Source organism: Muscardinus avellanarius (genome assembly GCF_963383645.1).
Source record: "Muscardinus avellanarius genome assembly, chromosome: 6".
Classification (NCBI taxonomy): domain Eukaryota; kingdom Metazoa; phylum Chordata; class Mammalia; order Rodentia; family Gliridae; genus Muscardinus; species Muscardinus avellanarius.
Window position 1 is genome coordinate 8,552,977 of NC_137791.1, and position 12,996 is coordinate 8,565,972.

Here is a 12,996-nt window from a genome sequence, read left to right on the forward strand (position 1 = left end):
TCTCTCCTTTTTTAGAATCCAGCATTTTTATTTAGGACACTCACTTCAGGGATTATGAAATTTGTCAGCATATATGTGTCATTAGAAATCAAAGATGCATCTATTTTTATCAGGAAAATTTAATTTGTTTTTATATGGTCCAGATATATGTAGAATAAATTCATTTTTAATAACTAAATCTTTCTATCCATTTTAGCAAGCTCACAGTTGCTCAAAATTTAGGGTTTGGGTTGAAGTGTAATCAGAATGGAAATTAGCAGAAAAATATCTGAATCTACACTACCTTTGGTTCTTCATACAATTTTAATCATGCTTTTTAAAATATAATCTTTTTAAAATATAGTGTCATCCTAGTCTCAAGCAATTATCCTTAAAATTATATCTTGTCTCTATCTTAATAGCCATAGTCAATTTTAACCTAATTAGTTAATCTAATAATACAAACTATAATCCCAAACTATTCCTGTCCATTTTCTACCCACTGATTCAAATGGTACTAGGTTTTAATACTTGTGTCATTTATCATCAGGGATGGAAATATTCTCATCTACTAAATTAAAAAGCTTGTCCCTTATGTAATTAAAGAAGCTAAAAATTGACACTCATTACTTGCTTTTAATCAGAATGTTTAAATAATTATTGAGGTTGCTGTTTTCCCTTTTCTAAACATGTATTTCATTTTAAAATGAACATCATATACATTTTGACATTCAGAAAAGTAGGTGTACATTTAATTATTTTTTTTAAGCTCTGAAACGGCCTAATAAGACTGTCACTGTCGTTTACACAAAGATGACAAGGAAATGGCGATATAGCTAAAAATATAAATGAGATTATTGTCCATACTATTAACTTTCAATTTCTATACCTCAGTGATAGCTGAAAACTATAAGAAATGAACTTTTAGATTAAACCCAGTACACTTGCACATTTAAAACATGTACCTTATGTTTAAACATGTTTAAGTACAGTAAAAATATCCATGGAGAGTGTACATGATGCATTTAATTAAATGAAACATTCTTTAAAATTAGGAGTCTTTTTGAACACTTCCATCAGACTTTTCTGAGTTAGTCATAGGCTGGCAGTCCTCTTATTTTTGTTACAATGTCATAGTGTTCATAGCAGTTAGCAAGAGAATACACAGACAGACCAAGGAAGTAAATTTAAATATCTAGACTATCATAATACATTGCAAACACTGATGTTTATATATACCTAAAAATGTTATTTTAGCTTAGTTTTACCTCTATTTTTATTAGTGTAATAAAAATACTAAACCACTACATTAACTTTGAAGTAAAATAATCATTCTTTGACCACTTTAAGTAATAATTTTAAAGGAAAACAATATTCTCTGGAGTTTTATATTAACACTGGATTTTCATCAGGAAGTTCCCAAGGATTTGTTCAGAATTATAGGCATCTTATTTAAAATAATTTAGTCTTTCAAATCACACAATACATTACATGTAAAATAATCTAAAGAGTCTCAGCAAATAAGAAACATAAAAATTGCTTACATTGAGGTCTGTAATTGATAACAGGTATGTTATTTATGTAACCTAGAATAACCCCAATAATTAAAAAAATACTAAAATACTTTATAATTATTTTCTCACATAATTTGGCTTTGAGTTGCAAAGGGCCTCGCTAAGTAGCTGAGGCTGTCTGCGAACCTTGATCCTCAAGTCTCGGCCTCCGGAATGCTGGGATTACAAGTGTGTGCCACCATACCTGGCTTTGGCTTTATATTTGAACATAATTTCTTAAAAATCTTGTCTATAAATTATCATGTTCAGTTTCAGTAAGCCTAAATAATGTAGTAAAGGCAGAAAGGTCTGTTATCTGAAACTTGTTGACTTCTTGCCAACAAACATAATCAGTTCCTCGATATAGAAGATAATCCTGAAATAACCAACAAAATTTCTTTTCGAATACATTTGTGAAAAATTTCAATTTCTTAAAATAATAAATCGTATTGAATAAAGTAAAAAAATTGACATGATTTTTAAAAAATTTCTAAATCCATAGAATTTTCTAGAATCATAGGACGAGAGGGAACCACTTACTGAAAAGTTTCTATAGTCCATTCTGCCTTTACATCACACAATATTTAGACTAACCCATTTATACCAAAATATCAATCTATCGGTCTGAACTTTATTTTTGCTAATTTGCGAGCACTTTCAAAATTTTATCACTCACGCATATCATGACAAAACAATGTGTATAATTTTTGCAACAGTGCCGGTAAAATATTCCTGATAATTTCCCTAGATGTCTTCGGTAAATCTCACTCTGTGAAAAGTCTTTTAGGCATCTATCTGTATTATGTCTAGGAGCACTTCAAGCCTTTGGTTGATTGGAATTGTAGAACATGTTTTGTTTGGTAACATTTCTTCCAATCTCTTCATTATCTCAGTCTGCCTTCTGTGAGTTTTCATAATTTGTTGAACTCAATCGTGTGACAGGAACATATATAGAACTCAAAGTGTAATGACTTTTCTTATTGATACGCATGACTCTCCTCTCTGTACCCTCCCTTGGAGTCTGTCTCTGGGATGTGTCTACTCTCTAGTGTTATAAATACAGCATTACCACACAGTGTTAAAGCCCACAAACTATTTAACATCTTTTTAACATAGGCTCATAAAATCAAAAGAAACGGACATCCTTTTGGAGAGTTTTTTTTTTTTTTCTTTTCAACTAGATAAGTTAATTTATTTATGCTCACTTGACCTCCAGTTTTACCACTTACTTACAATCTCCTCTTTCTGGGAGTGTTCCGTCATTCTCCTCCTTCTCTGGCTCTTCCTTATAGACCCCTAAATTCATGGACCTCATTTTCTCATTCTTTTAGTTTATCTCTTTGTGACAAATCCCAGGTCTTAGAATCATAGTAGTCATTCTGTTTTTCCATTAACTTCCTTTATTCGGGGATTATGAGTAAGTCTCTCATAATCAAAAGAGTTTGCGCAACTCACTCTGTGAAAAGGAAACAAATGGTAATGAAGGAGAAGTCAAAACACCCGGACCCGGTTCATCTTCTCTGTATTTCTGCTGTTAGAATATAATCTTCACTGAATTGTATTTTCTTTGAAAAATGGTAATCTATTCTCAGTTGATGACTTCAGTTAACTGTTAACAGCAGCTGCCTGGAGCTTCCCTATAACTCTAGATAAATGAGATATCATAATATTATTTTGTTTCTTCTTTAGTTGTTGGGTAATGATCTATCTCACCTAATACAATTTCAAGTGACAGCTATAAATAGTCTTCTGAGATACAGAATGAAACAGAGCCTTTTATTGCCTATCCCGATTTCCATCCATCTCTGTAGGAGTTTATTTTTCCTAATTTAAACACTGGAGCTTCCCTGTAACTTATGTCATTTAAAATTTGTAGCTTTAAATGATTTAGAACTAGTTCTGTTCCTTTTTCTGAAAAAACATTTTTACAGTTTCTTCTATCAAGATGCTTATTATCTTAATATTACTCTGCTGTATTTTTATCACCTTAATATGACATCAAATTGAATTGGCATTATTTTGAAAATTAGCCCTGTGGTTTATTTACTCAAGCCTTCACATTCATTTTTATACTTTTATTGGTCCTTCATAGCCTCACATCGGAATGTAGTTTCTAGTGAGGGTCACATACATGCACACAGTACTTGGCAGGCTTTTCCCCAACTCCTTCCAAGTCCTTAATGTCCTGTGTGTGGAAGTTAAGGACATTAAGACTGACATTGGTTTTCTCAATGTCAATCATTATCTGCCCATCTTGTGAAAGGAAGCCCAGTCTTTCCTTGATCCTCAACCACCTCCCTGGCTCCACTGGAGTTTCTCCTCCATTATCTGAAGTTTTTTGGTATTTCAGTTATTCTTCATAAGACCCTTCAGTTTCTGTGACTGGCAAATTTTACTTAGCATAATATTCTCCAGGTCCAACCATTTTCCTGCAAATGACACAAGCCTTCATATTCTAAAAACAAAATCATTGCCTCTCTTCCTCCTCCTCCTCCTCCTCCTCCTCCTCCTCCTCCTCCTCTTCCTCTTCCTCCTCCTTCTCTTCCTCTTCCTCTTCCTCTTCCTCCTCCTTCTCTTCCTCCTCCTCCTTCTCTTCCTCCTCCTCCTCCTCTTCCTCCTCCTCCTCCTCCTCCTCCTCCTCCTCCTCCTTCTCTTCTTCCTCCTCCTCCTCTTCCTCCTCCTCCTCCTCCTCCTCCTCCTCTTCTTCCTCCTCCTCCTCTTCCTCCTCCTCCTCCTCCTCCTCCTCTTCCTCCTCCTCCTCCTCTTCCTCCTCCTCCTCCTCTTCCTCCTCCTCCTCCTCCTCTTCCTCCTCCTCCTCCTCTTCCTCCTCCTCCTCTTCCTCCTCCTCCTCCTCTTCCTCCTCCTCCTCCTCTTCCTCCTCCTCCTCCTCTTCCTCCTCCTCCTCCTCTTCCTCCTTCTCCTCCTCTTCCTCCTCCTCCTCCTCTTCCTCCTCCTCCTTCTCTTCCTCCTCCTCCTCCTCTTCCTCCTCCTCCTCCTCCTCCTCCTCAGTCTCCTCTTCCTTATCTCCTTCTTTTTCTGTGGCACCTGGGGACTGAATCTAGAAACATTCTCAACTACACCCTTTCAGTCCTTTTTACTTTTTTTTTACTTTTTGTTGTGAACTAGAGTTTTATTAGGTTGCTGAGAGTCTCACTGGATTGCTGAGACTGGTCTCAAATCTGCCATCCTCCTGTTTCAGCTTCCCAAGTACTGGGATTACAGGTGTGCATCACCATGCCTGACCCATTATTTTTTAAGAACTATTTTTTACAAGTATTTTTGCAAGTGTATCCTCACAAATTATTCTCAGCCTCCCAAGTGCTGAGATTACAAGCGTGTGCCACCACGCCCGGCAGAACAAAATCTTTTAAAAATATGTTTTAAGTGAGTTGCATTCTTCTACAGCAGAACCTATAGGTTTTATAAAGGAAAATATAATTTGGACTAATTCAGGGATTGAAATGCACCCAACCTAAGTGTTTAAAATATGATATGCTTTTTCAATACCTTGAGATTTAAAATTGTTTTGATTTGTTTTGAGAACTTTTACATTCTAGGAAGGGGCTAAATTTGTTCATATTTCTTAAGGGTCATAGGATTTTAATTACTTCCCTCTCTTGCCTGGTCTATATGGCCATCTTTCATTTGCATATTTTATTTATCATTAATTTCATAGATGAGCTCTCATCTTTCAACTTTTTATGAAGTTAACTGATATATATGCTTTACTTTGTTTAGTCATTTTTTATTCTAGCTTAATTCCCATGCAGGAATTATTCATCTGCATAGTTCTTACTTACATTTTTGAGTTCACAGATGGTTAAATAAAATACTGTCAAATAAAAAATAGATTAAAGTCATATTTTATGTAACATGTTGTACTTGTGTTTATCTGTTTTATCTACAGCAGGTGATTTCATGAATGCTTTTCATTTTAGTGAGTTACCACTTAGCATATTAACATTTTATATACCTCATTTTATATTACAGATCACTTCCATCCTCTTTCTTATTTTGTACATTGGAAGTAAACTCATGTAAGCATTTGTCCATCACATGAGCCTATCAAAAGAAGACTGTCAATTAAGATAGAAATAGAATTATTCAATGAAAAGGAATGTCTACATGGGGATTTTTTTCCTGTCTCATCATACTGAAGATTTATGAGTCAAAATTTAAATGCATTAAGTTATAAAGCTATTGTAAATAAGTCTGGATTATACAAATTGAATTGCCTACAAATACCATTAAATATTATTCAATACTCACTGGGCTAGACTTTTTTTGAGTGAGTCTGTGTCTTCCGAAATCCATTTTATAGCAATTAAATAGCACCGTTTAAATCATAGAGCTAAGAAACTGATTTGAACTGTGATATCTGTTTTTTGAGATTAAATAATACTATCAAAGGAAAACTATAATCAGCCTGTGAGTCATTTTAATGTTATATACAGAATATAAAATCTTTATACTGAGGCCCAGTAATATTTTCTATTCTTTCACTGGAAAGTTTGAACTATGCCAGTGTAGAGGAGGAGAGTGCAGGAGACTGAAAAACATTGGTAGAGAAATTTTACAGATTGAAATCAATTTTATATCTGATTCTATAATTGTTATATCACCCTATGTCGTGAACAGATAGCATGTACATTTAACAGCAAAGCACTGTATTTGAGAGAAAGAATACACTGGCTGTGTATTCTGTCTTTTGCAGGTACATTTCTTTAATGTATAAGTTTAAGAGACAACATTTGACATTAATTTTTACAAAGTTTCTTTAAAAATATATAATAGAGTGTAAACTTAACTGACCAGTGAAAGCTTAAAGTTATTAATTTCAATGAGTGATTTTAAATATATTTGTATGTTCTTGTTTAATGATTCTGTTGTATGGATACTTTCACATACAGATACATCCCATAGGGAAGTATCCTGTTTTAACCCATTATATTTAATTTTTAATTATACCCATCAATTCCTAGAGGAAAATAACAGACTGTGATTTTTGACAAAAAAATATATTTATTTCAGTAGTGACCACTTTGTCGTCAGAAGTTGTTAACATGCCAATATGGTGCTGGTTGAGAAAACGACATGGAATACAGTTCATTTTAGTCTGTTCCCTTATTTTTTAAGATCTGGGTTGTAATTTTTGAGGACCAGTTCACAACGATTAAGGGCAGCAAAGTTGCCATGGCCCTAAAGAAGAAATAGGTTTCAGGTCCCAGTACTTACATATTACAAGGAAGACATTATTTTGAGTAGCTAGTATAAATGTTATAGTCAGCAGGGAGTTTTCTGCATTTTAAGGTTTTCACTAGCCAGAACCTTACACCACATTGCAGTTATTACCTGTGTTGGATATTTAATTATCATACATTTTATATAAATTAGAATATTGACATATTTATACTCATATATGTAGGCTGAAAGTAGATACTACTTTATTTCATAAAAGTGTATTTGTAAATGTTTTTGTCATGATTTTTTGATAAATGTCTTTTAAAAACATGTAGTCATGAAAGGAATACACAGGTAAAATCAAATGTTGCAAATGTATATTTTTGTGGATTAAAATTTGAAGCTCCTTAGATAAGGAAATAGGACAGTGGGATCCTTCTAAAAATAAACTAAACGCATCATGAGGCTGTTGTTTCTTCAAGTGTAGCACATCATAAACTCTCAAGCCAACAGTGGCATCAGGAGACAAAGTAGATATAATGAAGTTATTTCAATGATTCATCCAATTGTGTATGCAAACTCAAATGTTTCATAAATAGGTTTAATCTAAATGGTGGAAGTTTAATCTAAATGGTAGATCCATAGTCATGAGAGTTAATGTGATAGTTTGGCAGTTCCCATTCACGACATCATTAGAAAATGTATAGAAAACCTAATAGTGTAAAATGCTAATCATGCCATTTTGAGATTTATTTTCTTTTGAATTATACATCCGATTGTTATATTAGAGGTCATACAGGAGAAGTATGTTTTGTTAACTCTACCTTAATTCTTGATTTATCTTAATCTCTTAAAAATCAATGTTCATACTTTTAGACAATATTATGCAGAATCTATAGAGCTCTGCCAAGTTATATTTTTATGTTTTAAACATTAGGTAGTTCAATCATATACAAAAGGAGAGAATAGGGGACTAAACTTCCCATGATCTTGTTTCATACAAACAGCAACAAAATAGCCCATTCATCTAGTTATTTCAAAGTAATTCAGATATTCTCTTGTTTACTACTATTTTAGTGCTTTTTTTTACAGTTTACTTCTAAAACAATTAGCTTAAGTATGAATTTATTTAGTATCATTGATTTTCTGTTGTTAAAATTTCCATAATTTTCTTCTAGAAAATTAGATGTATTTTATAGAAAATAGATGTTACTTAAATTTACAGTGAATATACTTGATCCTTAATTGAAATAAGCCTGACAGCAAGCAATATTTATTGTTCATTTTAAAACTTTTTATAAGGGTATCATGCTTTCAGCAAATGACAAAAATCATGCATCTATAGCTCAAGAAATGTCTACAGAACCAGAAAGCTTGTGTAATCAGTAACCAAAACAAAAAACTTGTAGACACTCTGTCCAATAGGAAAAACTTAGAATTATGTAAAAAAAAATCCATTCTTCCAAATTCCAGTTCAGATCATTACAGGGTTAGTACTGCTCTGAACTCTAATGTTTAATTTGCCATTATTTTAAGCTTTATATTATTGGGATAAATTAGATAATAGCATATGTTTTAGTTCCACTAAATGGATAATAATTTATCTCTCTGACAATATTAGGAAAACGGAGCCTAATATATGCAGATGTATAAGCTAAAAAGATAAATTAGTATGTTTCTTCTATGGGTCTTATCAATGTTGTTTTTTTTTTTAGTATCTTTGGCGCTGTCTTCAGGATTAGTCCATCAGAAATGCTTGATGGTTGCCTTTACATTTTATTGATTGAAACATAATCTTCTTTTAACTTATTAGTTGTAGAAGCAATATTTAAATATGTTAACTTGAATGCTGGATTCGAGTAGAAAAGAGTAGGAAGAATTGAGCCCAAGGTAGAGAGTTTTGGTAAATCATGAGTTTGGTGTTTAAAGGAGACTTTTAGAGATTATCATTTTGGTAAATAGCTCATCTAAAGAGACTTTAATGGGATTGAGGAAGTATGGATTAAGGAAGGAAAGGAGAGGAGACCCAATGAATATTAAGTATTAAAACAAATGCTACACAGATAAGAGAGTGTTCAGTTAATTTGACCTTGAAGGAAAGCAGAAAAGAGGAGAAGAATCTACTCAGCATCATGAAAAATTAAAGTTACACACTATAGAAACTATACTCACCCTGTTACTGGTATTTGGTCTCAAAGGAGAAGGAAGCATTTTGTTAGAAAGCTTTACAAAGTGCATAGGCATGCAGATGCCGACTGTGATCTGGTGGAACACACTTTCCTGCCCTTGGATGTTGCATTTCTTACAAAGCGCACTTCTCAAGCTCTACCTTGAGAAGTGAAGAGGCTCAGTGGACCAGAGGATGCAGGCAGAGAACTGAGAAAGGGTGGATTCTGTCTCTGCCATCTTTCCTATGGTTCCCTAGATGACGTCTTGTATTACTTTCTTTAGAAATGTGAAGAGGAAACATTTTGGTTGTCTTTAAGCCTGTTTTTTCTTCTCTACCTTTCTCATTGAATTGCGATGAAGAATGAAGTGTCCAGAAACAAAAATTAAGAAATCATAGTTCCAGATAAAGATTTGAAGAGTTGTGCAGAGTGCAAAAGCTGAGTGTGCTGATGCCAGTTATATACAGAGGCAATAGATAATATTAAAGTATGCACCAGAATTTGGAGGATTAGGATATAATATTATATAAAAATCATCGATGAAATGAAAACAGATGAATAGAGATTTTAAAAATATTACTTTGTCAAATATTTAGCCCTATCTTTGTTATGTTTATTATGACACTTATTTATCATGAGTATTTTCCACTGTTGGTGTCATTTTATCTTCTTTTGAATTTTAAGAAAAATTCCTGGTGGCAGTGTGAAATGACATGCAATTAAAAAAATGAAAATCATTTATTAATGTTCAAGGTCAAGATTCAAGGACAAGTTGGCTGGTATTCTTAAACCTAGTAGAAAGACATGCTTTTCTCATTATTTTGAAAGTTATAAAACAAGCCATATATGCCATATATGTCCATTAGGTTTGGGTTCATATTTTGGAGAATCAGTTGAAATGTAGTTATATCTTGATAATGTGGGAGCTTGAATTAATTGTGTGTTTAAGAAAATAAAAGTGACAAAAATCAAATGAGGAATCGTGTTAGCTAAACTTCAATGATAAATTTAACAATAAGAGTAGTAGTTACCTATTGAGTGCCCATTTTAGAAGTTTAAATAGATAAATATAAGGTGTAATAAAAAACTAATTTCATAAATTATTATAAAGTGATAGTCTAATCAGTTAAGGATCATGGAATAAGACCTAGAACAATCAGTCTATAGCAAATAATTTTGAAATCAGATATATGAATATTTTATGTAATTATCTGTTTGTGCATAATTATATAAATACCATGTTATATAGATAAAATAATTATTTAGAATAAACAATATAGAATTTCCATTAATTGATAAGGTAGAGTGAATTATAATTCCTTAGACTTTTCATTAAGCTAAGGATTTGGGAAATTTGCACTTTTAAATTATGTTATGAAGTGGTATGAAACTAATTATTTATGAAGTCATAAAAATTAACTCACAAATCTACTAGGAAATTTTTTAAATTTGTGCTTGTCTTAGAATAATTTTTAGGAAGTGCCTGAATTGAAAAATTTAATTGTCATCTCTTAGGTAAAATTGAGCTTGAGATCTTGATAGTTTTAATTGCTCACTTTGGAATAACTCTTCATAGAAAATTATGTTTCTATAATGTGTATAGAAATTGTGATAACATATCTAATATGTAGGAAGATTACCTTCTCTTTTAATGAAACAGGTAAAGTAGTGACATAGAGCTCTAAAAGTTAAGTCATTGTCATTTTTTCTTATACTATCAAGTTCTTTTTAACTTGCCTTCCTATTTCAGAGGATATCAATAGATACTTTAATTTTTAGTACTGTTATTTATCACGAAGGAGCCTCATAATAGCTATAAACTGTAAAAATTAATATAAACTGTTTCAGGGAGGTCTTTCCAAGATGCTGCCAAGAGCAAAGTGACTCTTATTCAGAACATCTTAGTGTCGGACACTACCGTATTCTAGGTTCTGTGATCTTTTGTTTTGTTTGACCTAGAACTACGTTATATAATTGTTCTCAAGACCTGGTATATAGGAAAATAATCAAGACTCACGAATTCGCCATGGTCTGATGTGTAAATAAGAAAATCAACAACTTGATTTAGGATACAAATGTCATAAATAAATGGACTGAAATACTTCCTAGAGATCCCTAGGGGAAAATTAAGAATACTGTCAACACTTTGGTTGAGAATGTACAGGGACTTTGATGCATTGAATTTCTAGTGGTCAGGCAGAAGGCCAGGGCATTCCCATTCTGTGTGAGCTAGCAGTTCTGACTGTACAGTTCAAACTGCCCATACTCGGGGAGGTCATCCTAAAAACATGTTAAAATGTCTTTTAATATCTGTATTGCCTTCCTCTCTCCAAGACCTTATGCAAAACATCAGTCTTCCTTTGGGATCATTTTTTAAAAATTAATAAATCAACTTTTTTGCATATTATAGTACTAGTGAAGTTTTCATATTTCTTTACAATGTACCTAAAGCATGATCTCCTCACCTGGTTGGAGTGGGCATCCTTCGTAAGCGCTTGATGATACTTTAGTATTATTTTCAGAATAGATTTTCCTAAGCATCACTACTTATATCCATCTTAACGTTATTATGACTTGGAACCTTTAATATTAGAATATAATATTTTAATTTTTTTCAAGTGCGCATTTAATTTCTTTGGACTTGCAGCCTGTTGTGTATTTCTAAGAGTGGTCTTTGCACAAGTTCTATTAGAAGGTTGTGTGGTGCTTTGAGAACTCTTGTTACGGAGGCAGTCTGCCAGGGTTTGGACCCAGCCCATTAGCAGCTGCATGACCTCTAATTTCTTTAGCCTCCCTGTAACTCATTTTCCTATTTGTGACACAGATCCTCAAAAGCTCATTGTAGAGATTAAATTATTTAACATATTTAAAACAGTGAGTGTCTGGCCCAAAGGAAATACTCATTAGGTGCTGAAGACAACCATATATTCATTTTAAAATTGGAACAATGATATCAGCCTGAGTATGGACAAATTAAAATTCTAGGCTTAAATAGAACTAATTATGTTCCCTTTTACTCCCCAAGTAACATCAGGCTCCAAATGATTTTTTTTCACAATATATTCTTATTTTGCATCAGTAAGAGATGTATTCCTTAATATATCACATTTTTAAAAAATACAGTTTCCCTATTTATTCTTTTTATGCATTGAGCCAATGGAATAAATTTTATGGCTTCAAATACATCATAATAAATAGGCAAATATTAAGCTCTATTTGTTTATGATGATGATAGTCACAGAGAATGACTATAACTTAAAAGTTCAGTCATTATTTTTCTTTATTTGTATATTTACATTGAATGAAGTTATTTGATTATGTAAACAAACAGCAAAAAATAATCTGACAAAGAATATTAATTTTTGGAACAACATATTTTTAATTGCAGTATACAGAGTTGCATATTATATTTGATGATTCTAGAAGCAGAAAGGATTTTGTTTTTTCCAGGCCAAACAAGTTTAAGCAGTGATACAAATCAGTGTCTTCACACAATGTGATTCATTTATATTTTGACAATTGTACTTGTCCATTAATGTAAATTCTGGCCTCAGGCAGGATAATCTTAGAGCAAAGAGTTCTGGCATCCCTGTGTAAGAGACACAGGTGCCTTAAAATGATCAAAGTAAAGGAAAATAGATTGCAAGTGTGGAACATCGTGTCACTCTGTGAGATATACCGAGGATACCTGTGTCTACCTAAATCAATATTTGAACATATAAAAGCCAAGGGATGTTTTTTGACCCCACTTTTCTTCACTAAATTCTTATTATCTAACAAACTTGTTTCTTGCAGCCTTATTATCAATGTTTGTGTGTCTTTGTCTTTCAAAATCAGACAGAACTAGGAAAAGTTGCTGCCACAGCCCCTTTTGAAAAACCCAAAGAAAATGCCCAGACTTCACCTTCTTCTTATGGTTTATTCATTTGTGGTTTATTCATTTATGGTTTATTCATTCGGTTTTCTGTGTAATTCTCATGATTTTATGATTCTGTGGCTTCTCTCTCCTACTTTTGACATCAATTTTGCATATAGATCGCTATTTTGTCCAAATAACAAAAGAGCTAACAACTGAATTTCAGTGCCCGATTTCTTTTCAGAAATCCTAATATTCT

The 12,996-nt window shown here is 32.7% G+C and overlaps 1 protein-coding gene across 2 annotated transcripts in view; it reads left to right on the top strand.

Annotated features, from left to right (window-relative positions):
• PCDH10 (protocadherin 10) overlaps positions 1–12,996 on the top strand; it is a gene marked incomplete at both ends in the record, with an annotated part of 56,639 nt that overhangs the window by 15,343 nt on the left and 28,300 nt on the right. Inside the window, one exon of one of the 2 annotated variants that reach the window (XM_080698049.1) lies at positions 5,523–5,563. The exons of the other annotated variant lie outside the window; for it this stretch is intronic. Coding sequence (XP_080554175.1) covers positions 5,523–5,563 — 41 coding nt within the window. Of the gene's footprint in view, positions 1–5,522; positions 5,564–12,996 lie in introns of those variants that run through there. 2 annotated transcript variants of the gene reach the window in all.